The 27903-nt window shown below is 45.9% G+C and overlaps 2 protein-coding genes across 11 annotated transcripts in view; one reads left to right on the top strand and one right to left on the bottom strand.

Annotated features, from left to right (window-relative positions):
* The window catches only part of Rffl (ring finger and FYVE like domain containing E3 ubiquitin protein ligase), a 69311-nt gene extending 66687 nt beyond the window's left edge, over positions 1–2624 (top strand). For all 6 annotated transcript variants that reach the window (XM_027426492.2, XM_027426494.2, XM_027426493.2 and 3 more), the window contains one exon: positions 201–2624. In XM_027426492.2, the coding sequence (XP_027282293.1) occupies positions 201–382 (182 nt within the window). In that variant the 3' untranslated portion in view covers positions 383–2624. The remainder of the gene's footprint in view (positions 1–200) is intronic.
* Lig3 (DNA ligase 3) lies at positions 2158–27903 on the bottom strand. 5 transcript variants are annotated; one of them, XM_027426483.2, is made up of 20 exons: positions 27754–27903; positions 24797–25350; positions 22362–22505; positions 19482–19682; positions 18642–18793; positions 17851–18017; positions 17651–17728; positions 16875–17040; positions 14968–15123; positions 13086–13217; positions 12458–12537; positions 11159–11246; positions 10616–10693; positions 10263–10386; positions 8761–8903; positions 8346–8420; positions 8032–8178; positions 6938–7145; positions 6204–6325; positions 2158–5182 (listed from the first exon to the last, which is right to left on the bottom strand). In XM_027426483.2, the coding sequence occupies exons 2-20, from the start codon at positions 25344–25346 to the stop codon at positions 4949–4951; spliced, it is 3045 nt and encodes a 1014-aa protein (XP_027282284.1). In that variant the 5' UTR covers positions 25347–25350; positions 27754–27903; the 3' UTR covers positions 2158–4948. The 5 variants fall into 5 exon arrangements, with proteins under 5 accessions (XP_027282284.1, XP_027282285.1, XP_027282289.1 ...); XM_027426484.2 differs by having other exon boundaries at positions 19482–19679; XM_027426488.2 differs by having other exon boundaries at positions 24797–25117; positions 27754–27901.

The following is a 27903-nucleotide window of genomic DNA, read 5'->3' as shown; positions in this document are numbered from 1 at the left end:
TGATCTGAGAGTACCACCCTCAAACCTCTTTCTCTCTGGAGTGGAGGCTTAACAAGCAGCTGGAACTGGTTTGGTTACTGGGGTTTTTTTTTGGGGGGGGGCACTCTATTTGAAGGAAGTGTGAATTTGAGGGTTTGCTCTATGCAGCCGCTCTCATACTCAGACCTAATCTTTTCTTCCTTTCTGCCTTGTTTGTCCAGGGGGAGCAGTGCCTTCTGGTCTGGAGGAGAACCTGTGTAAAATTTGCATGGACTCACCCATTGACTGTGTTCTGCTGGAGTGTGGCCACATGGTAACCTGTACCAAGTGTGGCAAACGAATGAATGAATGTCCTATCTGCCGGCAGTATGTCATCCGAGCAGTGCACGTCTTCCGGTCCTGAGGGCTAGCATTGGCTTCTTCAGTGCCTTACAGGACATAGCTCAAAGTGTCTGGGCTCAGGGTTGGTCTGATGCACAAAGGTTGAGAGAAACTGGCAGTGTTCTCAAGACTAGGACAAGCAGAGGTGCTTGGCATACCTGTCTTGCCATGGTGTATACCTTAGGTGGCAGAACCCAAAGCCAGTGGGAACTGATTCAGATCACATGGGTGAGTGCCTGCTTCTCAGATCATGGGGTGGTGATGGTAATCAATGAAGAGGACTTTCTGGAACTTGGACCATGTCTTCTTCCTTTCCTGAAAACCTAAGACACATTTCACACATACCATATACCTATTCCTCCTGTTTCATCAATCAAAAGTCCTGCTGGAAATGGTTCCTGTCCCCCTAGCAGTTGGATTTAAAACACACAGAAACCAGAAATTTAAGTCTGCTACATTGCCTAAAATCCATTTGTTTCGATATATATATATATATATATATATATATATATATATAATTTATTTATTCTGACCTAGTATTCCCTAGGTCAGAATTTGGATCAGTAGACTGGTCTCTGGTGAGAAATTAAGTCTAAATGCTGTAGAAGAATTTCTAAGTTGAGTCACTTCTGTTAGTGTTGGGGTTGGAAATGATCAGTGCTGATCTTACCCCCTAACTGCTGGGGAGTCCCTAAGAGATGGTGCATGGGTCATCTCTGCTGCTTTTCTTTGGGTTTGACTGCACCATCCTTAACTTGGGATTATGAGGAAAGAGAAATGAAGGCAATGGCTTTCTGTTGATCGCTGGCTTTTGATCCTTAATTTCAGTAGGCTAAAGTTTTTTTCAGAAAAACACTTTAATAGTTTCTCTTCTTTGGAATTTAAATTTGCTTACCGAAGGCATAGGAACTTCAGCAAAGAGCTCTGCTCTTGTTTAGCTTGGCTGCTCATGGAGATCCCAGAGAGCAGACATATAGGACAGTGTATGAGGTATTGGAAGGTGCTGAGAATGGACTATGCCCATGGCTGTTTCTCAGCCTTTTGGGCAGGTCAGAATGAAGCATTCTCTAAATCATGATTCCAGCCTCATGGGGTCTTCACACCACTGACACAGCTGAAGGGTTTGAGTGGTGTTTGCTGGAACAGCTCAACAAAGAACAAAGGAGCTGTGTGCTCCTCTGTAGGGTGCACCCTCAGCACTACAGCACCTGGATAAAACTGCTACCCTCTGCCATGCAGCTGAGACTGGAAGAACCAGTCATGATCCCGGAAAGCAGAGGGACACCTCTAAGGGGCTACTAGAAAGAAATACTTAGGCTTTTTTCCCATCATTAACCACTAAATTCCTTCAAGGAATCCAGTAGTTGTCAGAGGCACCCAGGCCACTTTACCTATGCATTCTAGGTCCACATGACCAGGTTGTGGGTCAAAGCCTTTGTAGGTATCAAGACTCAAGAGACCCCTCTATAAAGACTACCTTCCCTCCCTCTCTGGATAGTGAGTAGTCTGGATTGTAGTTTACAATGTCTTCAGTTTAGCACAGCCCACCAGTTTTGCTGCTCCTGGACTCCACTGTGAAACAGGTCTGATTATGCAGCTCAGTTAAGACTTAATACTTCAAATCTGGCTCTCTCTTCTTACAACTGCTTTCTCTTCTGAGGCCTTACTTCCCTACCTCCTAAACAGGAACAGAAATAATATACTGATGGTCCGTTAGTAACCAGAGGAAAAGTCAAAGCTAAGGTTACTTACTTTGAAGAACTTTTATCTTTTGGGAAAAAAAAACCAAAACACATGTCCAACAACTTTTTTATTGTTATACCAAATAAAAGTTGGAATTCTAAGATTCCATCCCCATTAATATCTAACCCAGGTAGAAAACCTGATTTTTTTTTTTTCTTAAATACTTGAGCCCCTTTCTGTTCTTCACGGATCCTTGGTCTTAATTAACATGGAAACACCTAATCCTTTCAACTAGTCTATGGGTTTTGATGTGATTTCGCCAAGATTTCAGTTCATACTTAGTTTTAAAAGACAGACAGCTGACTGGTTTATCGGTTGGAATAGCTGGTTCTAAACTAATAAGCTGTAAAGAATTAATAGTCTATATTGTACAAATTTGTTAAAATCTTTTGGATGTGAATGTGTTGCTCCAAGTGGCTTATATTAAGATTTTTCTCACCTGGGTGTTAAAAAGCAAACCCAAATGTGTATTTTTTGTTACAGAGCTCTGCTTTATAATTTTGTAATAAAGTTTAAATACAGATGCCTGTCCCATCTGGTGTGGGGACGATGCCAGAGGCCTCACAGTACCAGTGAGGCAAGCATCAGGCCACATGCACAGAGCTATTGCTCTTCAGGGATTACATTCCACTCTTGGAGATGCTTGGGCCGCCTGGTCTCAGCCAAGGCCCCCTTGCTGCATGCTGTGACTGCCTTCAATCACAAGTGTGTATGGGAGAAATTGAGGGACTGACTAGAAGTGAAGCTAGCGTAAGGACGATTCTCAAGAGCAAATGGGAAGCACCATGTGAGTTATTTACACTGTCCCACTGGAAAAGGACCTTCAAGAGCTAAGTGGAAAAGAATCTGAGGATACCTAGGTAGCCAGTTCTGAAAGACAGACAGTAGCTTTTGGATGTAGTTGTGACAGACAAGAATGGCTCAAAGGTTGACCCAGCCTAAAGAGCTAACTGCAAAATAAGCATAGGCCTATACTAACCTACCTGACCAGGTGCCTGAGGGCAGGGGAGTGTGTCACCTCCTGGAGAACTGGATGAGACAGGATTCTACCCTGTCTCTTGGAAGAGAACAAATCTTGCTAATGGCTGACCTGTTCAGCATCCAGTGAGGACCCCCCATTGCTGGCACTATGTAAACAAAGGCCAAAGAGAGCAGGGGAGGTTTAGGGTGATATTGCTTAAGGTTGTGTGGAAAGACAGGAAAAGGTACAAAGGTGTACATACAGTCTAAATCTCCCTGCAGAGGGAAGTATATCAGAAAGAATGGAAGCAATATACAAACACTGGATAGTTAATTGGAGTGAATACATAGTAAGGCATTCAAGGGACAACTTTTGAACTTTTGGCTCTGTGTGGTGGGGAAGAATTGTCTTTGATGTTGTTCTACCCAGCTGCTTGGTTCAAAGAAATTGGAGATCTATGCAGGCAAGTACTCAAAGCAAAAAGAAGCTTTTGCTTTGAGGATGGATTAAAAAGTATCTTATTCACTCTGCCCTAGTTGTCAGAGAATCTTCTACTCACTGTGACCTCCCTCTGCACATTTTAAACATGTGAAAGGCAAAGCCATATTAATAAGCAACTCTCTAGTAGGGTATTAGGAATACATGGGGTGGTAGGTTTGTATCTTAGAGACCCACACAAGTGTTTAAGAGGTTTGGTCACAGTGACCTAGCTTATAGATTACAGATAACCCTGTTGAGTTGGTAATAAGAATAGAATCCATCTTCAAGAGGTAGCACAGCATAGATTTGGAAGCCAGTCTACCACAGTACCTTGAGAAGCCCATGCTCAGAGCCAAGTAAAATTCGCCATGTAAGCCAGACCTCCCAGATAACATCTATACCAGATGGTTCTGTGCCTACACAAGGCATCTGAGGTTACTGACAGTTGTCCAATGACTCAGGAGCAATGCCTCTGCCCCTTCCTTTTGGGGAACTGATTTCTGTGATAGTCACTGGTGACTTGAGACCATTTGAAGTTGTCTTAAAATGAGGGCTTTAGTGTCACATTTCAAGGGCTTGAGAACCAGATGAGGCTAGTTTAGGACACTTCCACTGTATGCAGTTGTACAAAGAAATCATCTTGCCTTTCAAGTACATCTGCCACAGGTGGCACAGGTGCCAATCTTAGTAAGCAGGGTATGTAGAGTTTCCTGGCTATGGATCTGTACTCTATGAAGCCTCTGTCTCCAAGGAGGCCACTTTTCCTATAGATGACAGCTGGAACCTGGAAACTACAATCACTGGAGTACACTTTTGTTTTTTCACATGAGGTGTCACCCTAGCAAAAGGGATCAGGCATAATAAAGGTTTTGCCACACATAAGTGTCTGAGGACAGTTTAAATACAGCTTTTAAGATGCACATGGAAGTGAAAAGGAGCAGACAAGGAAAGCAGATTCTGCTCAGCCTTCATTCCTTAGTTATTGAGGAAAACTGGAGATGGAACTGGGGGGGGGGGAGGAGAATGCGTTTCGATCCTGACTTCTTGCTCCTCATGCACTACCATGCCTGGCTTGGATTTCTTATAAAATTGTATTTCAATGGCAGAACACTGTGCCGAGCATGTATAAGGGTGTAGGTTGGTTATCAGCACCTCAAATAACTAAGGTTGGCTTCTTTTTCAACAAGAAGACAAAGCTAGCACCCAGATCTGAAAGATCTAGTTAAACTAGCAAGAGAATTGCTTGTGCCCATAGCAACTCCTGATCCATAAGGGACCATGAAGAGTTGGAGGGTGTAAGAAGGTGCACTGCTTAGCGAACAGCCCCTACCATCCAGGCTGAGCCTCATGTAGAAGTAGAGTAGGAACGTGAGGACAGCTCAAAGAGCAAGCAAGACCAAAGTCCTAGCAGGGAGCTATCAGCCTCCGTTTCCGGATACATGCCCAAATCCACTCTGGAGAGACCAGCTGGGCCTCAGTGTTGTCGTCCCTGTTACCCAGCACATGTGTGGCGGAGGCCATGTCAAATTCTTGTACCAGGTCTCCATCGAATGCCACAAAGTAGCGTTTGAGCTGTTTGAAGTCTGGTGTGGAAGGAGGCAAGTAGAGCCGCACCCCAGTGAAGACATCCAACAGTACCTGCAAACAGAGTGGTCCATACAGAGTGAGTCCTATACTGGGTGCAGGTAGGACTTCACCCACCAGAATACAGGACATCCAGGGATGCATAGAGTCTAGGATTTAGGACACAGATGGTGGCAGAGGTGTTGCTAACCCATCCTTCAGTCATTCTGGCTGACCCAGGTCTGACAATTCCTCCTGTCTCTAAGAGAAAAGGGAAAAGTGATGGGCTCCAACATCTGAAGCCAAGATATGGAAAAAGAGTGGCTCTTGCAGAGAGCAAAATACCTTCTAAAGATGAAGTAGTCTGCTCTGCGGTTTTCTAGATAGAGGGCCTGGGAATTTTGCTCATCAGAGTGGATGAGTTCAAGGGCTTCAGGGAGGGAAGACAGATGGGAATGATTTCTATGAGAAGTGGGTTTAGGCCCTGAGATTTCAGTTTATGAACTTATGCTTGGGCATGGGTGCAATCTCTCTGCTGATCATGTTTATTTACCCTCTGGGCCAGAAGCTACCCAGGGTACCACAGACTAGCTAGTTGCTGATCTCAGTATGTATTCAACAGATGTTGTCAGACCAGGGACTAACAAAAGGGAAAACAGGCTCCTTAGCTGGGAGTTGTCTATGCCATGGCAATTTCCCTTTCCTTGCTGGGTGGACCTGCTCCGAGAGACACAAATGCACTGCTGCACCCCACACCCAGACTGGGCTTCGTTTTTTGTTTTTTTTTTTAATGTGAACTGTAACTTGACACTGGTGGCTGGTTGGGCCCCTGCAGCCTCTCCTGCTAGGCCGGCGGCTCTATCTCCTGCCTGTTGGCACAGCTCTCCTTCCTCTTTGCTGTCTGGCCCGCCGCCTCTGCAAGGCAACAAGAGGGCACAGGGTGGAGCAGCAGGACTGCTCGCTTGCCCAGAACAGCAAGGGAAGGACTCCAGTAGCCTTCCCCCAGACCAATACACTTTTTCAACTTCACACACAGGAGCTTGGAACTCCAGGCTGAGCCAATCTGGCCTGTCTCAAGCACTATTATTACCCTCACCTTTGTCGGGCACTGGGTTTCATCAGCAGCTTTCCTCTTCACCCCTACTTTCACTGGAGAAGACTTCATAGCCAGCTTGTCTCCTGGTTTCATGGGGGAAGGCTTTGGAATCACCTTGTTGCCTGTAGGACATCAGAGGTCAGGGTATAGTTAGTAAGTACTTACCAAGCATGTATGAGGCACTAGGGCCAATCCCTAGCACTGTACAAACTGGGACATGCCTATAATCCCAGCACTAAGGAGGCAGAGGCAGAAGGCTCAGGAAGTTCAGGGTCATGATGGGCTGGCTACATAGCGAGTTAAAGGCCAGCCTGGTGTAGAAATCTGGCTATTAAAAAAAAGAAACTACAAAACCCAAACCCAAACCAAATCAAGAATAGTAAGAGGCAAAAAGGGACTGCTGGTGTCCCTGGAAGTTGGGGGGGGGGGCCCGCAAGAGATGGGTCCAGCACTTCTGCTATGCTCATGAAAGGGGAGCAAGGCTATCAGCTATACCCTTTAGCTCCAAGGTCAGACTGGCCTGCCCTGGGTACTTTGTCAATCAGGTTTGCTGAGCAGGTAAGGGTTGCCTGTCTGGTAAACAGTTTCTGGTCCATGGCTAGTCATGCCAGGAATGCACTGAACATCTGTTGTAGCGGACACCTCATCACAGGATGGCAGAGTCAAAACGTATGCCTGCCCTGCCATCCCTTCCTGCCCACACTCTCTCCATCACCTCAGGCCCTCTTACTCACCATCTCTGCTGTTGGGGTTATTCAGCTTCTGTTTGGCCTTCTTGTCACTGGCAGAGGACTTACTAGGAGGTGCCTTGGGGGCCTTGTGGGGTGCAGCAGACCCAGCAGTGCCCTCATTCTCACCATTGCTACCTCCGGTACTGGAATTCCCCTCATCTCCAGCCACTACATCGAAGTCTGCCTTTTCTTTGGACAGCTGGTATAGTTCCTAAGAAAGGTGGGGGGTGGGGTGGTGGTTAGGTGTTGCCACTCCCTTCCCTGACCTGACCTGGGTCTAGGAGAGTTGTGCCTGACACCTGTAGCTAGGGAACAAAGTAGAGCCATGTAATCTGAGTAATTGTGGTAGTACAAATGACCTTTCGTGGCCCCCAAACTTTTCTTTTTTGGAGGGAGGCTGGCTTTAAACTTGAGAGGCTGATTCCTATTTAACCCCTATAATGCTGAGATTACGGGCTCAGATGAACCACAGTTGTTTTTGAGACAAGGTCTCATTGTGTAGCTCTGCCTAGCCTGGAATTCACAATATAGATCAGGCTGACTTTGAACCCAGAGAAACTTTGTCTCTGCCTCCTGAGTGCTAGAATTTTAAAGGTGTGCAATACTACATTCTGCCTAAATCCCAGTTCTTTTTCTTAAAAAAAAAAAAAAATGTATGTTTGCCTGAATATGTGTCTATGCACCGCACCATGTAAATGTCTGGGCCCTCGGAGCCCAGAAGAGGGTATGGAATTCCTTAGAACTGGAGTTACAGACAGTTGTAAGCTGCAGTAGGAATCAAATCTGTGTTCTCTGTAGGAACAGCCAGTGCTCTTAACCATTGAGCCATCTCTCTATTCTGTGAACCTCAGTTCTTAATTAATGAAGTAGGGCTATGTCCCAGGCAACTTCTAAATAGACTGTGGGAAGCCAGAGGGACCTTCAGGGGACCTGAAGAGGGTGAGTTGGGAGGAAGAGTTTCAATTCTAATTGCTCTCCTTGTTTTGTCCCCGTGGAACAGAGAAAATAAGCCAAATGACATGTGAACAGGCCAGATGCCCAACACTATGGGCAAGACAGTGGGGTGGTGGACATTTACAAAGCCTAGGAACTGGCACCTTGAGTTGGGGGAGGTTAGTGGCAGATTTCCAGTCCTTGTCGTCCCGGATTCGAGTGCATCGAGGAAATCGGATGGAGATCCCATCAGCAGTGTGAGCCTCAGATTTGGAAAATTCTGCCCCTGTGATCTCCCACACAGCAGCTTTCTGTCAGGAATAAAACAGTGATGACTGATTAGCTCTGTGCCTATCATTTGGCTAAATATCCAAGTCCCATCCTAGGTGGACCTTTAGCAAAGCTGGGCTAACTTCTGTGGCACTGGAGAACTACATACTGCTTCCTGGGTGGGGACCATAAACCATCAAGTCGATACCTTTGGGTCTGAAACAATGAAGTCAGGATAGTAGATCTTGTTGATCTTCAGCCAGCTAGGTATCTTGCTGGGATCCTGAAAGAAAAAAGACACTGTTTTTGGGTTGTTGTCATGCTGGAGCAAGACTTAAACCCTGTCTTTGCAATGAGACTGTGAAATATGGCTTAGCTAAAAAGAATAAACCCTTAAACCATGTAATCCTTCCTCTCCAGAGAGGCCATGGCTCACAGGACACGGGCCATCATCCACAAGGCAGGGCCTCTGAGATTTTAAAGCCTAATCTTGCTTCTATGGCGAAGAAGCAAGCTCCTTACTGAATTAAAAACGAGACCTGCAGACCTCAGTCCCCACAGCATAGCCTGTGTCTCAGGAGGGATGACTGTCAGGGCCAGAGTCAATCAGGCGCCTTTCTCACCTTGCTGATCTTCACCATATCTAGCTCCTTCTGCAGTCGGGCAAGTGTGGCATCATCGTGGCCTCCAGCACATTTGGTGACAGTGCACCACTTCTGGCTGTCAGGGTCATAGCAGCCCATGAGGAAGATGGACATCATACCACCTGGGAAGGGAACATGAACGAGTGTGGGCTAGAATAGGCAAGGCCCGTGATAGGCTGGTTGGAGAAGGGCCAAGACCTTAGTAGCATCAAGAGTGTTAGAGCATGGGCTGGAGAGATGGCTCAGCGATTAAGAGCACTGACTGTTCTTCCAGAGGTCCTGAGTTCAATTCCTGGCAACCACATGGTGGCTCACAACCACCTTGAATGAGATGTGGTGCCCTCTGCTGGCCTGCAGGCAGAAGACTGTATCCGTAATAAATAAAAAATCTTAAAAAAAAAAAAAAAAAGTGTTAGAGTAGCCGGGCGGTGGTGGCACACACCGTTTATCCCAGTACTAGGGAGGCAGAAGCAGGCAGATCTCTGAGTTTGAGACCAGCCTCTACAGAGTGAGTTCCAGGACAGCCAAGGAACAGAGAAATCCTGTCCCAAAAAAACAAAAGTTAATCACACTCAATTTACTGGGCTCTGAGGAATTGAACAGTGCCTGACATTTGCAGGCACAACCTGACACACTGCCTTAAGTGTTCCACAGACCTCATCTTCTTCCCCAGTCAGGAAAAATTTCCTGAGAAGGAAGCTTTTTTTTTTTTTTTTTTTTTTAATTTTTCAAGACAGGGTTTCTCTATGTAGCTTTGGAACCTATCCTGGCACTTGCTCTGTAGACCAGGCTGGCCTCGAACTCACAGTAATCCATCTGCCTTTGCCTCCCGAGTGTGGCATTAAAGGCATGTGCTTCAGAAGCTATTCTTGACCACCTTCTTTTTATTATTTTCCCTTTTTTATTAAAACTTATTTGTTTTGTTTTGTTTTTTGGTTTTTTGAGACAGGGTCTCTCTGTGGCTTTAGATTTAGAGCTGTCCTGGAACTAGCTCTTACAGACCAGGCTTGCCTCTTGTAAGGCCTCTTGTAAGAGATCCGCTTGCCTCTGCTTCCTGAGTGCTGGAATTAAAGGCATGAGCCACCACCACCCAGGCTTATTAAAACATGTGGGTATGTCTACATGTATGCAGCCAATCATACTCTAGTATTCAAACATGCTACAGTGTACTGTATGTGTGTGTGTGTGTGTGTGTGTGTGTGTGTGTGTGTGTGTGTAGGTCAAAGTCAACTTGTGGGAGTCAGTTCTTTGCTTTCACCATGTGGGTGTTAGTGATCAATTTAGGCTGAAAGGCTTGGGGGACATCAGCTCTTCTTACCCAACTTCTCTGTGTAAGCCTGTAGCTCCCAGATGTCCCTGCCTGATGTGACCAGGGCCCCAGATCTCAGGAACAAGCAATCCATGACCAGCAAATCAAGCTAGCAAGAAGGTCAGTGTGTGTATTCTGAGAGAGTACAACCACAGGAACCAGACGCACTGACCTTTGCTCCCTTGCCCATAGAAGGCCCCAAGAACCACCAGATCAGCTGTATCTGCCATGGCCCCCTCGTTCAAATAATCTTTCTTAACTTTCAGCCAGTGTCGCTTCCCAGGCTCGTATGTACCCTGAGGGGACACAATAAACAGATCACAGAGAATGGAAACTGCAGGAGGGTAGGGTCTGTCTGTTCACCAGATCTCTGTGTCCAGGCACTACAGGACACACAAAGCCATTTTCAGATTCCAGAACTGGCCTGCCCCAGTTAAGTAGGAAAGACTCCCATGTAGACTTCACTCTCTCCCACCTACAGTGCCTGTATCTCCCCAGGAGAAGACAATGGTGTAGCCATCTTACCTTTACATCCTTTAGCACCAGCCCTTCTAAGCCCTCTCGGATCACCCGGTTTATCATGTCAGCCAGGTCGGAGGCTTTCTGAGGGACAGTTAAGAGAGATGTGCAGATAATGTGAGAATATACAGCAGTGTTCATTTCTATACACTATGTAAAAACATACAAGGAAAAGGTCCTAAAGAGCTGCTGTGGCTTTGAGATGTAGGCTGCTTACCTAGGAAAAGACCTTCATTCCCTGCCCTTCAGAGTGAAGACAATTGGCAATATATGTACGCCACAAAAAATACTCAAGGCTCATCCTCTCACACCCCATGGGGTTCTCTGCGGTTTTATTTGTTTATTTTGTTTTTTCGAGACAGGGTTTCTCTGTATTGTTTTGGAGGCTATCCTGGAACTCGCTCTGTAGACCAGGCTGGTCTCGAACTCACAGAGATCCGTCTGCCTCTGCCTCCCGAGTGCTGAGATTAAAGGCATGTGCTATCAATGCCTGGCCCTCTGCTTTTTTAAAACCATCAGATGCCCACCTAGGATAGGAATTTCACTTACTGTGACTTGCTTCATTTCTGAGAACATGATCCGGTTCTGGATTTCAACCATGTTGTCGTGAAGAAGCTTCCTTCTCTCACAGAGAGGCCTGAGGGAAATAGCAGAGCTGAGGGAAAGAGCCTCCCTCCTACCCTTAGCAGGGATTCTAACAAGGGACAGTGCCCAATGATAAAACTGATGCTCCCATATGAACAGTTCTGCTGCCAAGGGTTGTAAGGACTCCATCAACACTGAAGATGCACCACTGTGAGCTGTGGCTCACAGCTAGTTCATAGCTGTGCTTTCTCCTCTAATGAGCAAACCTGAATAATGTTACAATTCTTGTGCTAATGCCCCACTCTGTCTAACCCTAACCACCAGGCTGGCTAGCCTCTGAGTGAACAACGTGACAGGTTATGCACCATACCCTGACTAATCCCTAACCCAAGGCTGGTATAGGCTTTGGGGCCCTAACCCATCAATTTTTTTTTACTTATTTTTAAAAAAAAACATTTAAAATTTTTTTAACCTATTTTATGTGTGTATGTGTGTGCTGAGAGTACAACTTTTTAAAAAGAATTTATTTTTGCCAGGCGGTAGTGGCGCATGCCTTTAATCCCAGCACTTGGGAAGCAGAGGCAGGCGGATCTCTGTGAGTTCAAGACCGGCCTGGTCTACAAGAGCTAGTTCCAGAACAGCCTCCAAAGCCACAAAGAAACCCTGTCTTGGAAAAAAAAAAAAGAATTTATTTTTAAATTTTATGTGCATTGGTGTTTTGCCTACGTGTCAATTTGTGTGAGGGGTGCCAGATCCTCTGGAACTGGAGTTATAGACAGTTGTGAGCTGCCCGGAATTGAATCCAGGTCCTTTGGAAGAACAGCCAGTGCTCTTAACCTCTGAGCTATCTCTCCAGCCTTCTACTTTCTTAGTCATGGATATAGCATCTACAGAAACAGGATTAAGGAGATATCCTAAGTGTGTAAAGGACAAGTATCAGTTATGTAGGTCTAAGCCTGTGGATGCAGCTGATTATAGACTGCCAGATCTCCCCTGGATGTTTCACCCATGGCATCATCCAATCTCTTTCCTTAACTGAAGCCTCTATAGGCCCAACCCAGATAAATCCCTAGTGCACATAGATTCTGGGTTTAAAAATGGTAGTCAGGGAGTAAAATCCAATGGTAGATCATATGCTTAATACATGTAAGGCCCTGGATTTCATCCCTAGTACTGCAGAACATGAAGAAACCAAAAACCAAACCAAAACCAAAAAACCACACACACACACAAGAAAACATACCAAAACACTAGCTAACTTACCTGTCCATCAAGCTGACATCATTAAAGTAGATACAATCAAAAACAAACAGGCAAACATTAGCATCCTGGAAGGCAGCTTTCTGTGAAGAAACGAGGCAGTAGGTACATGTGGGCACAGAATCGGGAGTAGCAGTCCGCTTCTGTACCCCCAGTGGACAGTCCTGTCAGTGCTCTGCAGGGCCCGGGCTATAGAACACTCCATAGATTGTGCTCACCAAACTTCAGATCTCCAACATTTCCCAAAAGGCTCAGGTGTTAAAGGCTTGGTCCCCAGGGTGGTGAGGTAGGGGAAGGTTTTAAGTCAATAGTGGTGTGCTCTTAAAAGGACTGTGGGGCTTCCCCTCTGTGCTCCTCAGTTCATGAGGTAAATGATTCTGCTCTGCCACCTGTTCTTTCTAGGATGTGATGCATTAGTAGTGAGCTAAAGGTATGGGCCTTTGTAGTCCCTGACCATAATCTCTAGAGCTATTCTCCTTCACAGAATAGTTACCTATGGTATTTTGTTACAGTAATAGAAAAACATGTGCTGAACTGAAACCAACTAATTCTAAGTCCTAAGTGACTTATTCCCTCTCTGCTCCCTTTTTGGATTAACAGCACATTTTGCAAACAGGACTCTGAGCTGTACCTTGTGCACTCCCAGAGTCCCAAAGGGCAGTGGTTTGCCAGTGTTGTTGTCAATCAGGAGCACTTCGGAGTCCAAGATCATGCTCTGACCCCCAGGAAAGGCTTTGGGGATGTAGTCCTTAAAGTGGGCCACCTAGAAATAGAAAGGTAGCTTTGAAAAGGATGACTTGGCAGTTAAGACCTAAAACCAAGCCATAGTGATCAAAGCCTAGGCAAAATAGTACAGAGAGTATGTGGAAGCCCAAGTAATGGGTGAAATGCACTGCTTGGCTGTGTCAGTCCACCCTGAAAGTAGTCCACCCAGGCTATCTGCTTTACTCTCTAGTCTAGACCCAGAAAATGGTCAGCCTCTTCTGAGTCACATTCTGTGGGCTATACAGACAGTTGGGAGGACAAAGGAAAAACAGAGAGAGTATGCTGGGAGGACATGGAGGTAGACAACTGGAAGGAAAGGGAAGAGAAATGATGGGCAGGTGGAGACTAGTGTCCATTACAGAAGATTGGTATTATCGGGCTGAGGACTGGGATGGGGGAAAACAGAAGGGTCGCACAGCTGACAGCAACAGAGCCCTGGGAACAGTGAGAAATGAGAACAGGGTCTTCTCTAAGTGGGAGCTCTGAAGTCCCTGCTATCTTCAGAGTATGACCCTGGCGCTGGATTTTTCCTAACATAGAGCCCTAATTTCTGACCACTCAGTGGGTGAGGTCCCACTGCAACCCCACCTTTTCCTTGACAAAAGATACCAAAGAGCCAGATGATGGTCTAATTCCTCAGCTGAGAGCAGCACACAGGCAGTCACTGCCTAGGGTATGGAGTGGGATGAGGAAAGACCTGACCATCTATTCTTACTCCCTCTTATCCAGACCCAGCCCTTCTAGAACCAAAGGGCCATAGAGTGGGGACAGAGCTTAGTGTACAGCCCTTGCTAGCCTGTATAAGCCTAGGTTCAATTTGCAGGATTTAGGAAGGTACAGAAAGCATATTCTGGACATCTGTGTTCAAATGTCCCAGGGTCACAAGAGGGTCTGTCTAAAACCATCCTTTCTCATAACGGTTCCTGATCAGTTTCTAGCGCCCCTGGGACCAATGCACCTCACTTTAAGCTCCATGCAACACTACTGCTCAGCTCTCTTGCTGAACACATAAAACAAGTGGCCCAGCTACCATGTCTCTACTGAACCACACAACACATTCCCCAATCCACAGGCTCCGAGAAACCAAGTCAGACCTGGAAAAGAAGGGGGCAGCAAAGACAGGAAATCCATTTCCTCACAAGCTAGTGGGGCCAAATAACCCAGCTGCTTCTCTCCACAGACCCCAAAAGAGTGGCCCTGAGAGCTGAGAAGGACTGAGGAATGAAGTTCTCACTTCCCATCAATCCTGATTAAGGCAGGAATCAGGGATCCCAGACAGCCCCACATATTGTACACTTAACAAACAATAAGCTCCATGAAGGCCAGAACTTTCACCTATTGTTAGTACCTTCATATGTCCACTAGCTACAACAGTACATAGCATTTGAGAAATATTTGTTGAGCAAACTAATGAACGACAGCCCAACAAGTTCCTTGTACCATGAACCTTAATCTAGCCCAGAAGGAGCAAAGGGGACACACAAACACTGAAGATTTGCACTGAGCTTACTGTCACACTGCACCATCCAGGGAACTCTTTCCTGCCTGACTAACCCCAGTCTGGGCTCTTTGGCTGTCCCAGATGAGTAGCCTTTCATTACTAGCAGAGTGCAGGAATGAATTCCCTCCATTCATTTACAGATAAAAACAAATTCCCTTTTGCAAAGCACAGCTGGAAAGGCCTCACAGTTCTGGCCTGGTGATTCTTATAGGCAGGAAGGAGAAAATCCTGGCCAAAAGGCTATTACCTTGTGAGGCAGGACAGGCTTGAGACTGCGGCTGAAGTAGCTGAAGTGGTCCCCCTTCTTATGCACCTGGACTCGCTCACCATCGTACTTGATCTCAGAGAACATGCCATTGGGATACTTCTTCATTGCATACTCGATGGACTTGCAGGCCTCAGCCTTGAGATGGAGAAAGCAAATGGTGGATTCCTTCAACTGGGGCTCCTTAGCAGAGCCTGGGGCTGGGGTTGTCAGGATAGAACTGGGTTCTGGAACTGACTCAGGACAGACTGCTGCTGAAGGGGTAATGACATTGCAAAAGGGCCAGGCAATGCTATATTCTGATTATAAAATTACTAGTTGATACATAGCAAGATTGTCTCAAAAAATATGTAATCCATAACCAGAGTTGGCTTAACAGTTTGCATTCTGAAAAAGATAAATGCTATCCATTCTAGAATAAATAAAATTCTTCTGAAGAAAGATTTTTTTTTTTTTTTTTTTGGTTTTTTGAGACAGGGTTTCTCTGTGTAGCTTTGGAGCCTATCCTGGCACTCACTCTGGAGACCAGGCTGGCCTCGAACTCACAGAGATCTGCCTGCCTCTGCCTCCTGAGTGCTGGGATTAAAGGCGTGCACCACCAATGCCCGGCTAAGTTTTTTTTCTCAATAATTTAGGCTCTTGCACGTTACCTGGCTTATAAACATACTTGCTATCACAGTGTAAGTGACAGTGGAGGTAAAAGTGAAGAGGGCCAGTGACAATGAGGCTGGCAGGGTGACTGCAATCTGAGACTGACAGGACAGGATTCCCAGGCACAGGCACACTCACTCACATACTGGCACAAGCCAGACCCAAACAGTAACTACCATTTGGGGCGGGGTGGGGCAGGGCGGCGGTGGTGTGTGTGTGTGTGTGTGTGTGTGTGTGTGTGTGTGTGTGTGTGTGTGTGTGTCTTGTCAGGTCATAAAACATAATGTCATTTCCTCTTTGATGACCCTTACATGACAAATGCTGCAGGAAGAACTGAATGTCTGGGAGGTTATGCATTTACTTAAGGTCAGGGGGCCAGTAAACAATCACTCAGATGTGCATCTACGCCCTCCTCCCACACCATTCTTCAGACAAGGCTATGGGAAGCACTCTGGGAAGCACTGCCATAGAAGCCAAAAAAGCCCCTTCTTCAGGTGAGGGAGGTGGTTCTGTCCCTGGTATGGAGACCATACTATTTTAGCACTGGCTATCCTGTATTTCTGGTAGCAAGAGAATTCTTCCCTATCTCAAACATAAACACCTAACCCAAGGATTTACAAGGATTTAGTATCACAAAAGTTTCAAAAAAAAAAAAAAAAAAAAAAGAAAAAGAAAAAATTCCCTGAATACCCCTGGGAAGCTCAAGGGACTCATAGCAAGTGGCAGAGTAACAGATTTTGATTCTGTTGTAAATAAAGACAGCCCATCCTCACTAAAGGTGCAGAAACCCAAGTTACGTCCTGGAGTGAGGCTTTATTCCTTGAGCTTCTTCTGTCTGTGACAAGAGGCCTGGCTCTGTTGCCAGCTCTGAGCAACAGAGGTCACAGCCTTGGGGGCTACTGAGCACAACCCTGTCTTCAAGTGTGATGCTAAACTACTTGGTCTCATATGCCACTCCCACAGGGAAAGTAAAGTGCCAAGGAGGCCGGGTGACCCATCCAGACTCTAGGGCTTGCTGGTGGCAGTGCCAGAGACTAGGCTAAGGTTGTACTAGATCGCCGCTGCCGCCGCCTTCTGCACCTTTACTTCCCCGCCTAGCACTGCTCTGCTAGTCTCCACTCTTCCTTCCCCACACTTTTCTAGGGAACCCCCAAGAAAGAGCCCTTGCCTTTCATCCCCTGTCAGATGCCAGCAACTTGAAGAGGCATGGACAACAGGGACAAGGCAGTGTTCCTCACCAGCATGGGCTGCACAGGAGTCATCAGTGAGGCCTGAACGCTCAGAGTCCGTCGCTGGCCTTGGTACTTCACCTCCTGCTCATTGTGAAGGACTCGCTCCACCACATCCTGCAGGTTTCGCGAGGCTTTGAAGGCTTCATAAGCATTGGGGTCAAGGGCATCTAACCTGCCAAGAGGGTCAGGAGCAAGAAACAAACTTCTACATGACATCATGGCATAGGGAAGCAGTCTGTCACAGACAGGAGTGACACTGGGGAAGTAGCCTTGTTCTATCCTTTAACTTGGAAGATATGTTCAACCTATAGCAGTAGGCACATGGAGCCAAAGACAGTTATGAATGTGCACCAGCACAAAGTGGTCAAATTTATTTAAAACACTACGCTTTCTTTTTCTAATTTTTTTTTAAACTCGAATAAACAGTTCTTGAGCATGAATTTTGTAGATGTTACAAAGGCAAAAGGTTGGAAATCAGAGCTGGCACAGGAAAAGACAGAACAGAACACTTAGGGTTTTGAGACTCTATGCCTTACTTGGTGCAGCCTTGGCAGAGGATGGGGCTGGAATGGGCAAGAAGCCTGTTCTGGACTTTCAGCTGTAGCAGCTTTGTGTTAAAGACAGCTATCTCCACTTTACATGTGAGAAAATGGGTGTGTAGCTGCGTTAGGGTCCCAGAGGAAATAACAATTAGGGTTTGAATCTGTAGCAGGTCTCCCAAGTCCTGAGAGCAGTGGGGAACGAGTAAGTTGGCAGGCTGTCAGAGGAGCTATGGTACTTACACATGCTTTGCACCCGAGTTCATCTTCAGATCATGCTTGATCAGCCGGATGATGCACTTAAGGTCATTGGCTGTACACCTAAAGAGATGAGGCATATTCAGCTTGACCTCCGAAGAACTCTGATCCCAAACCTTCCCAGAACAGTCCACCTCCCTAACCCATCCCCATTGGGTCTGGTTTGAATAGGGCAGCTCCCCCACCTGGAGGCAATGTCCTGCAGGGCCTGCTGCTGCTCATCCTCTTTGGTGAGCTTGGAGAGGTGCAGGAGGAAGGCATCCACTTCCTGGATGGTGAGGAGGCTCTTGGCAGCTGGGGGGAAAGACTTGCTCTGCTCAAAGAAGACTCTGATCGTCTCTGATACGTCACCCTGTCTCCAAAAACCAAAACGCCACTGCTGCAACCCCAGGGAGCTTGGGGCTAACAATAAGTCAAGAGTTCAACCACAGCTCCTGACCCAAAGCAGTTCTCAGGAACTCTCTCCCAGCTGGATCCTAGAAGGGGCCCATCTAGCCACAGGAGGCTGCTTACTTGCTCAGGAGAGACATAGCACTAATCCCAAGACCAAGCCAATCTGATTCCTATTTAAGAACAGGACTAAGAGACACAGTCCTTCTAGCAGTAGACGTTTGGGTAGAAACTTTCCATGGCCCCAAGACTGGAGTCATGAACAAGCCAAAGATGAATGGAAAGTCCACAGAAAGAGGGAAAGCAAGCAAGCAAATAAAGCCCACAACAGCCAAAAGGAAGTCTCAAGTCCTGACTTTTCAGATAAGGCCTCTTGTGGCTTGGCAGTGGTATGTTTTCAGTTATCAAACTTATGAAAGGAACAGCTGTGTCCTCACACTCAGCTTCCCCAGTCTAACAGAATCTTGTTCAGTAAGTTTCGGTTCCCTATCCCAGTAGGTTCTCCGTTATTTTTAAAACTGGCTGTGGGAAGGCTATCCTGACAGAGTCCCACCCGGGGTATGGCCTCCCAACACTCGCCTCTGACCTGTTCTAGGTCCCGGGCCATATCATCTGGGTTGCACTTAAAAATTCGGCTAAAAAGTTTCACAATCTGCTTATCGTTCAAGTTGTAAACACTCTTAACGACTCCCGGCAGCAGTAGCTTCACTGTTAGGTACACATCACCGTGGAAGCCATCTGAAGACAAAAGGAAAGAAAATTCAATTAAGAAATGGAGCTGCCAGGTGTGGTGGTACACAGCTTTAATCCCAGCACTCAGGAGGCAGAAGCCTGCAGATCTCTGAGTTCAAGACCAGCCTGGTCTACACAGTAAGTTCCCAGACTGTGAAGGATGCACAGTAAGGCCCTATCTGAATTACCATTTTTTTTTTTTTAAAGGCGGGGACTGCTTCCCACAGCTCTCTGCATGTATTACTACAGTAGCAGTAGTCAGTGGCTGTGGTTTTTGTCTGCCTCACCTATACCCCATGATCTCCCACTGGGCGAAGATCTGACTTTCACTTTGTGATGACGTAACAGATACTGACTGACAATTTGTTAATCTATGAAAGAAACAAATTAGGGTGATTCTACTCCACATTGGGCATGTGATTCACCTAATGACATATGCAAGAGGACGATTTCTCTACTGGTTAAATGGGCTCTTCTGCCTCCTTAGGACAAAATAAGGGCAGAGCAAGAAAATGGCCAAGCACTGTGAGCAGAACTGGCTATATGATATGCAGGGTCTGGCGACAGTTACAACTATAGGATTCCATTTCAAGATTATCAGCATGTCAAGACTCCATTGTGTTATGCCCATAAAGCTGGTCATGGCTCTGAGCTTTTCAGAGGGAACACATACTCGGGGTCCTCACAGTCCTACCTCCTGCAGAGCCTTTCTGCAAGAAGTCCTGGATGATCTGGGTCTTTGTATTGTAGCTAGGATTTTCAGCCACCATGGCGCACAGCTTCCGGAACTCTCGTAGTAGACAGTCTTTGTGCTTAGGGTCACATTTACTTGTAGACAGACTTGTCTTAGGGGCAGAGCTTAAGGAGCCTTGCTCAGAGTTGTTGGTTTTGGCTGCTGGAGAGAGAAATAACACAGATGATTCATTTTTCCTTTTTGGGATGCACAAAAAGTAATGAAGAAAGTGAAATTTATATGTAGTCTTATTTAACCCCCCCAAAGAGTGACTGGAGGTAGATGTACTGGATCCATGTCACAAGCACTGATATGAAGGGCAAGCAATTGGCTCAAATATCACTGCTTGATGACTGGACTGAGCAGTATCTGTTCATGTGAGCATCTCACATAGGAACAAAGGCTGACGCCACAGCCATCAGGTGGAAATCAGAGTAATTGTAATTCTGACTCCAGAAAGGCTAGGATGAGAAAGGGAGAAGACACCAAAGGACATGCTAATTTGAAATATTGCCACCATGGATTGTCAGAGCTGTTGTAAGCCTGTTGGATAACAGAGTTCACCGTCCTCTTACTGATGAGACCAAGGCCCAAGAGCAGATAGCTTTCAAGACCAACTACTTCCTTGGTAAAAGAACCAAGACAGGAATGCTAGCAAGAAAGTCAGGACCACCAGTACACCCTAGTTTGTCTTTTCTCATTGTCAAAATAAAAGGCAGTTTTATTTTGAGAGTGAGAATTCTTGGTGATTATTCCTTACTTCTTTGTGGCTATTTGCAAGGCCAAGGCAGAGGTAATAGCAAGGAACTATTTACCAAGGCTTCCTGTTTGGGTTTCATACACTGTAAATCTGTCTCTGACCTGGAATCTAAATCTGATGTGGGCAGGGAATTTTCCAGAGCACAGTATTTTGCTAGGTCCAAGAAGGAGAGCACCCTATTCTTTTCAGCTCCTCTAAATTCCACGCACAAGACCAGGGCCTTTCCAGAATCATGTTATCTTTATTGTCACCTGGACTCTTCTGCATCCCTGTTATTGGCCTACTACCAACAACAAACCTGAGTTTTCAAATAATAAAAACCGCCAGAGATGGCAGCACATGCCTGCACTTCTAACACCCAGGAGGCTGAGGCAGGAGGATCTTAATTTCAGAACAGCCTGGACAGAAGACTGTGTCTCTTATATTTCTGGGTTGTGAGCCTAGCTTTAACAGTTGAGCCATCTCTCCAGCCCAAGGCTCTCTCTCTTAAACAGAACAAATTCTCTCTCTCTCTCTCTCTCTCTCTCTCTCTCTCTCTCTCTCTGTGTGTGTGTGTGTGTGTGTGTGTGTGTGTGTGTGTGTGTGTGTGTGTGTAAAACTCCTACAGATCCAGGCATCATTTTTTTTTTTCAAGACAGAGTTTCTCTGTATTGCTTTGTACCCTGTCCTGGAACTCTCTCTGTAGACCAGGCTGGCCTTGAACTCAGAGATCCGCCTGCCTCTGCCTCCCAAGTTCTGGGATTAAAGGTGTGCGCCACCAATGCCCAGCCAGGCATCATTTTTGTAACGTTATATTCCACAGTCCCCATGACAGGACTAATGTCTTAATCCCAGACAAAGCCACAGAGGCTCACAACAGGTAAAGAATTGCTCAAAGCACCAAGCTGTTATCATAGACCAAACCTCAATTTTCCTGACTTCACATTTAGGCTTCTTTGAACCTTTAAATTTCTCAAGTCCAAAGGGTTTCATTTTATTATTTTCTTCAGCTGAGCCAGTCATAAGAATTGTTTATCTCAAACAATAAACAGAATATAGGGTATATATGATAAATAACACACTACTGGGACAAACAGACATCAGAGCAATAATAGCTCAATTGTGAGCCTGAACTTCAGTTCATTCATAAAATGTGCATAATGAGCAAGACAGAAAAGCACTTATTCAGGTTAAGTGAAGAACAAAAGCCTGTAGATGAATGTTTTCTCTTACCTATAGCCAATAAATGACCCTCTCAATTCCCATTGAAGCACAGGTTCTAGCAAAGTTTTACTGATTCCAGTCCAGGAATAGTAGTTTTGTTATACAACAGAAACAACTTACGTATGTGTGTGCATGATTACAAATTACTGTTTGTTTATCTTTCCAAGACATAAACAAGAGATAGGGGATGGAGTCTGAATCCAGAGCCTATTAATTCCCAAGTCCACCTGCTTTATCACTGGGCTCTACTGTCTCCCAACAAAACATGACACCTGTCATTCAGATCTTCCTTCTGCCTCCTCCCTCATACATCTAAACTACAGGGATACAGGGACAATGACTATCAGGGGAAATGAAGGAAAAATGACCTGTCCTCCCACACTTCCATCTCCAGTTCAGGCAAGTTTGGGGACACTTCTCAGAATTCTGTCATTGAAAAACAAGTAGTAGCTAAGTAGGGGTGGTGCACACCTTTAACCCCAGCAGGCAGGCAGATCTCTGAATTTGAGGCCAGCCTGGTCTACATAGTGAGTTCCAGGACAGCCAGGGCTACACAAAGAAATCCTGTCTCGAAAAACCAAACCAAACCAAACCTAACTAACCCAACTAACCAAACAACAAAACACCAAGAAGCAAAGAGCAGGTTAGAAAAATCTTTTTGATCCTGGTAATAACTTCAAGTAGAAGTCTTGACAAAACCAATATGTTCCTACTACAATAGAGAAATACTATGCAAGTAGTCAGCTGGGGTTGGACTGCCCCAGACAGAAGCCAGTTACTGACACTCGGTAATACAGTATTTTCACTTAGTCAGAGACCCAAAGAAGACACAAACAAAGGAGAGCCTTAAGAGCGAAAGTAGCCTTAACCCATCTTACCTGAAAATCCAGAAAATTTCCGAGGATTGGTACTGGTGACAAACGAAGCACCTTTCACTGGGGATGACACCTGGCCAGTGGTTGTCACCTTAGCCTGGACAGCGGTTTTCTTCTTAGGTGTCCCAGCTGCCTTAGAGGACAGGTCTATAGGACCCACACAGAACAAAAATGTCCTTCAGAGAAAGACTGCCGAGGAAGCTTCTCGATTTTATCAACAGTTTTCAAATCCTTGCTTGGTAAGTTTCTACTGCACTATGACCCCAGGCTGGCTGGTCTTTTTGAGTGTTGGGAGGAGGTAAAAGAGTATTGTACAGAGAACAAAAAGGTATTTTGGGGATCATTTACCTCTATTGGTAACTTGAATTTTCATCAAAATTCCCCACCTCATATTTAATATATAATAATTTCTTCTTCCTTTTTTTTTGTTTTTTGAGACAGGGTTTCTCTGTATTGTTTTAGAGCCTGTCCTGGAACTCACTCTGTAGACCAGGTTAGCCTTGAACTCACAGAGATCCATCTGCTTCTACCGCCTGAGTGCTGGGATTAAAGTACAGATTTGGGGAAACCAAATAATCATTTATTTATTTTTAAAGATTTTTATTTTTATGTGAATGGGTGCTTTGCATGCATGTATGTGTGTACCATGTGTGTGTGGTCTGGTGCCCAGGGAAGCAAAAAAAAGGCACTGGATCCATTGGGATTGGATTTACATAACCATGAGCTGCCATGGGGATGCTGGGAATTAAACTCAGGTCCTCTGGAAGAGCCAGCCACCTTTGCTCTTTACTGCTCTCCAGCCCCAGTAATCATATTTTGATAGATAAAACTTGGGCCTAGCTCTGTGAAATAGCCCCAATACATAGAAACAACAAAGTAAAAATGAAGAAACCAGAGCATGCCTTTTTGGCACAGGTAGAATAATTCCCGTTGACTACCCTTCCCCCGAATGAGACAGAATCAGTTAACAAAGGCCAAGAATAAGAATAAAGGACCATCGTTAGAGCCACAGCCTTTAGATCTATTACTCTAGAGACTCTAAGAGTCCTCAGATATGGATATAGGAGTAAGCATGTATGTGTGGATATATGTATGTGATTTTATGTATATGCATGCATGTATCTTTCTAGTTGTCTGTTCTAAGGACTTAGCCACAAAGATATAATATGATGACGAGATGTAGAGCATCCAGATTTTGTTTTCCAAAACTGTTTTCCATTAATGGGAATTCAGACCCCCTCAGAGGAATGGCTACCACCACAGCTAGGGGAGGACACATAGAAGAAAGTCAAGAGCATCCTCTTATGCCTAATGCATAAGTACTTATAAAACATGGTCCAGCAGGTCTTAAACTCACTCCTGAGTGTCTAGGACTGCAGGCTTGTGCCACCTCACCTAGCTAAAATTCAGTGAAAAGTATTTGCCAGGCATGGCCAGCAGACGGGTACAACTTCAGGACTTGAGAGGCTAATGCAGAAAAGACTGAGAGTTTAAGGTCAGCTAGGGCTACACAGCAAGACTGCCGGGGGGGGGGGGGGGACACGGACAGACGGACAGACAGACAGACAGACAGACTAGAGTATGCAGGATATAGAAGCCACCCTAACGGGACTACTAGCTGGCCAAATATGGAACAAGTCAGTACCATAATGAACTGTAAGTCTCTGGTGAAAAGTAGTAATCTAAAAGTTGGTAAAGACATCAAGTTGACAGCTAAAATGGTGGTAGTGATCTTTTATTCTTTAAAAATATCAACATCTAAAAGAAAGACAGAGAGTACCAGACTTGGTGGCACAAGGCTGTAATCTTAGTCCTGGGGAGAAGGCAGGAAGATTGCTTTGAGTGTGAGGCCAGCCCAAGCTACATGGTATGGCAAGAATACATCTAAAACCAAAAAGACACTCTGGAAATGCTGCAGAGTAAAGGAAGCCAAAGAGACATGACAATTAAATGCAGTACCTAATCTGATTCTAAACCTGCATCCTCAAATGGAGGAAAATGTACTATTAAATTATAGCGTTCAGTCAACAGACAAAACAGTATACAGATAAGGAAGTATTGCATCAAGGGAGAGTTTACTGAGGTTAACAGGTAAACTATGATCATGTAAGAGAAGATCCTATTTTTAAGATACACACTGGAGTACCTACAGGGCCTGATGACACAACTTTCTCTGAGTGGCTCAATAAAAAAATAAGCCTGATATGTAGAGAGCGAGCACATAAACAGAAATGAGAAAGTAAAATGACTAGTATCAAGAGGGAAATCTGTGTCAAGAATGAGTGTTCTTGGTACTAATTTTATTCTTATAACTATTCTGTGAATTTGAACTTATGTCCAAGCAAAATGCACAAAGAAAGAAATATCCTAGCCTCTAGTCTCCTTGTGCCCTATTCTATTAGCACCAGCAAGCCGAGAAACCAGGTTCTAAACCCCACCTGCAATGTGCTGGCTGATCTGTTCCTTTTCGTCATCTTCCAGCTCTTCCCAGCCTTCTAGCTCTGTGAGGTCTTCAATTTTTTTTGTGGTAGCCCGAGCCCGCTCCAGTTTCTCAAATATGCACTTAACATGGTACCACTCTTTCATATCGCCCGCAGACTCTGAGAAGGGATTGGGCACCACTTTGCCAATGCGGCATACGCCCTTTAAAATCTTCTCCTTGCATTTCTTGCAACCAGCTGTGCCCCTCTTGGCATAGTCCACACAGAACCGCTGCTCCGCCATCTCATAGGGGCCAGTATAGAGTCCCACATGCGACCCTGGGAAGAAAACAAGGTGGGTGGCACGTGGTCTTAGATGACCTCCCTGGAAAGATAGGACAGGCTTTCTTCTCTGGAGGAGGCAGCACCCACGAAGGAGATCTGTTTCCGACCACTGGCTGAACTGTCTTATGACAGGCCAGTGATTCTGTTCTGAGAACAGGCACAGTTCTTTTCTGCCAAGGGCACAAAGGTTTCTCGGGAAGAGGATCTTGAAAGCCAAAGTCATATAGCTGAATGAAAGGACGGGAAATAAACAAACACAAAGATATGAAGAAGTTAGGCTTCCAATTTATTTTCTTTTTTAAAGATATTTGTTTATGTATTTTTTTGTATATGATTGCTCTATTTTCATGTATGCCTGCATGGCAGAAGAGGCCATTAGATCCCATTATAGATGGTTGTGAGCCACCATGTGGTTACTGGGAATTGAACTCAAGTCCTCTAGAAGAGCAGCCAGTCCGCTTAACCTCTGAGCCATTTCTCCAGCCCCCAAGCTTCCAATTTCTTAACGGCCAGAATCTCATATGTGATTATCAAGTACTTTCCAATGCATTCCAAAGGGGCATGCAACACCAACAGCATGAGATACTAATAATGGACTGTGCCCTTTAAATATTACCAAGACTCTGAAGCTCTGTCTTAAAAACTAAGAAAAATTATATCGTGTTTATGAAGTTTCCCTGTGAAATATAACACATGAGCCACCTATAGAAAACAATTAAGACACTATAACAGATTTAGGATTTCAGAAGAGGCTCTCCTTTGAGAGTCAACTCATCAGAACCTATAATCAGACTGATGACTGCCTGGCTTCAAAACCTTGCTCAGCCATTCATCATCTATGTGACCCTCAGCAAGTTACTTTACCTCTCTGCTCCTACTCCATCTGTAAAATGTAGCTAGCTCACAGTAGTGCCTAATTCAAGTAATAGTGTACTAAGAGTAAAATCCTTAGAAAAAGAATAAGCAATCCCCTTGCTTAATTCAACATCCTGAATCAGGGAAAGTCGAAAAAACTGGACTGTAAGAGTCAAGTGAAGTGATGTTTGAAACAATCCAAGTGGAAACAGGGATTATACCTATCTCTTCTTATATTTGTAACTAAATGGCTTTATAGTTTTACTTTCCAATATGCTAGAAACTATTTTTAGTCTGTACACTGCTGTAAAGTAAAACTGCTATTATGTCAACAGAAAGCCTGCTTCACTTACTGCAGTGCCTCACAGAGCAGAGCAGAGCAGAGCAGGTTTACTATGAAAGAAAGAATGGGAGGCCAAGCCTACCCATGGGGTGGGGGTGGGGGGCAGCTTGGTTTCTTCCAATTTACTATGTAAACAAGGTCAACCCTAAAGAGCCAATCCTCCTGCCTCCAGTTCTCTAGAGCTGGGATTATAAGTGTGAGCCACCAAACCTAACTTCAATTTATCTATTTATTTAATTTTTGAGTTTTTTTCTTTTGTTTGTTTTTTTGTTTTGTTTTTTGAGACAGGGTTTCTATGTGTAACATTCCTTGCTTTCCTGGAACTCTTTCTGTATACCAGGCTGGCCTGGAACTCACAGAATCCACCTGCCTCTGCCTCCCAAGTGCTGGGATTAAAGGAGTGCATCACCACGCCCGGCTTCAATTTATTTTACAGCTATTTATTTTTTTGTTTTGTTTTTCGAGGCAGGGTGTCTCTGTGTAGCTTTGGAGACTGTCCTGGAACTAGCTCTCAGACCAGGCTGGTCTCGAATTCACAGACATCTGCCTGCCTCTTGACTCCCGAGTGCCAACGCCCAGCCCCAGTTTTATTTTTTAACACAGGACTAAGAGCTAATTAGTGTTCTCGCCTGTAATCTCATCACTCAGAAGGCATGGGCAGAAGGACTGCTCTGTGCGTTTGAAGCTAGAAAGTCCGGCTTACTTAGTAAATTTCAGTCTTGTCAGGGCTCCGCAGAAAGCCCGTCCGCCTCCAAAGGAAAACAACCCCCAGGATTAGAACTATCTCATGGGGTAATTTAATTACGACGAGTTCGAGGGCGAGCTGGTGGTGGTGGAGTTCTGAATTCCCGGTGTACCAAACTTGTGTATTTGACAATGTACGATTCGGGGGGAGAGGCGGTCCGTGAACTGCGAGACTCATAGTGGGTCACACAAGCCCCCAAGTTTAAGAATCGGAGAGGCGAGTTAAGGACTGCAGGGCCGGGAAGGAACTAGGGGCGAATAGGAGTTCAACTTTCCGCAGACTGTGGTGGGTGGAGGCAGCCCCGAGCCCGGGACAGGACAATTAACCACCGGGGCCGACCGGCGCGGGGAGGCTGGGGAGCTCCCGGGCCGCGGAGAGCAGCACGCCGCTCTGCCTGGAGGCTTTCCCGGGGAGCCCGCAGCCGCGCAGCAAGCGGCGGGGAGAGACCCCGAACCGCTGGGGACGCCCACTCGGGCGCGGGCGGCATTCCGCTCTCCCCGGTGCCCGCCTGGGGTCTCAGGGGCCGCGGGCCTCCCGTGGGCTCCCGTGGGGCAGCCACGTCACGGAGGGTGTGCCCCCAGGCTGAGCGGCGGGCGGGGGAGGAGCCACGGGCTCTCCAGCCACGCCGCGCTCGGCCCCGGCCCCATCCCTCCCCACACCGCGCCCCCCCGCGCCGCCGCCCCTCACCTTCCTTCGCCGCTGTCCAGGCTCCGACGCTCCACACCGACCTCCCGACTAGAGCCCACAAGGCCGCGGCCTCGCACGATGACTAGAAAGCCTGTCTCTTTAAATACGGGTCCTTGAGCGAGAGGCAGCGCGGCGCAGGCGCAGACGCCG

Source organism: Cricetulus griseus, chromosome 7 (assembly GCF_003668045.3).
Source record: "Cricetulus griseus strain 17A/GY chromosome 7, alternate assembly CriGri-PICRH-1.0, whole genome shotgun sequence".
In the NCBI taxonomy this organism is placed as follows: domain Eukaryota; kingdom Metazoa; phylum Chordata; class Mammalia; order Rodentia; family Cricetidae; genus Cricetulus; species Cricetulus griseus.
This window is presented reverse-complemented; position numbering and strand designations above follow the sequence as displayed.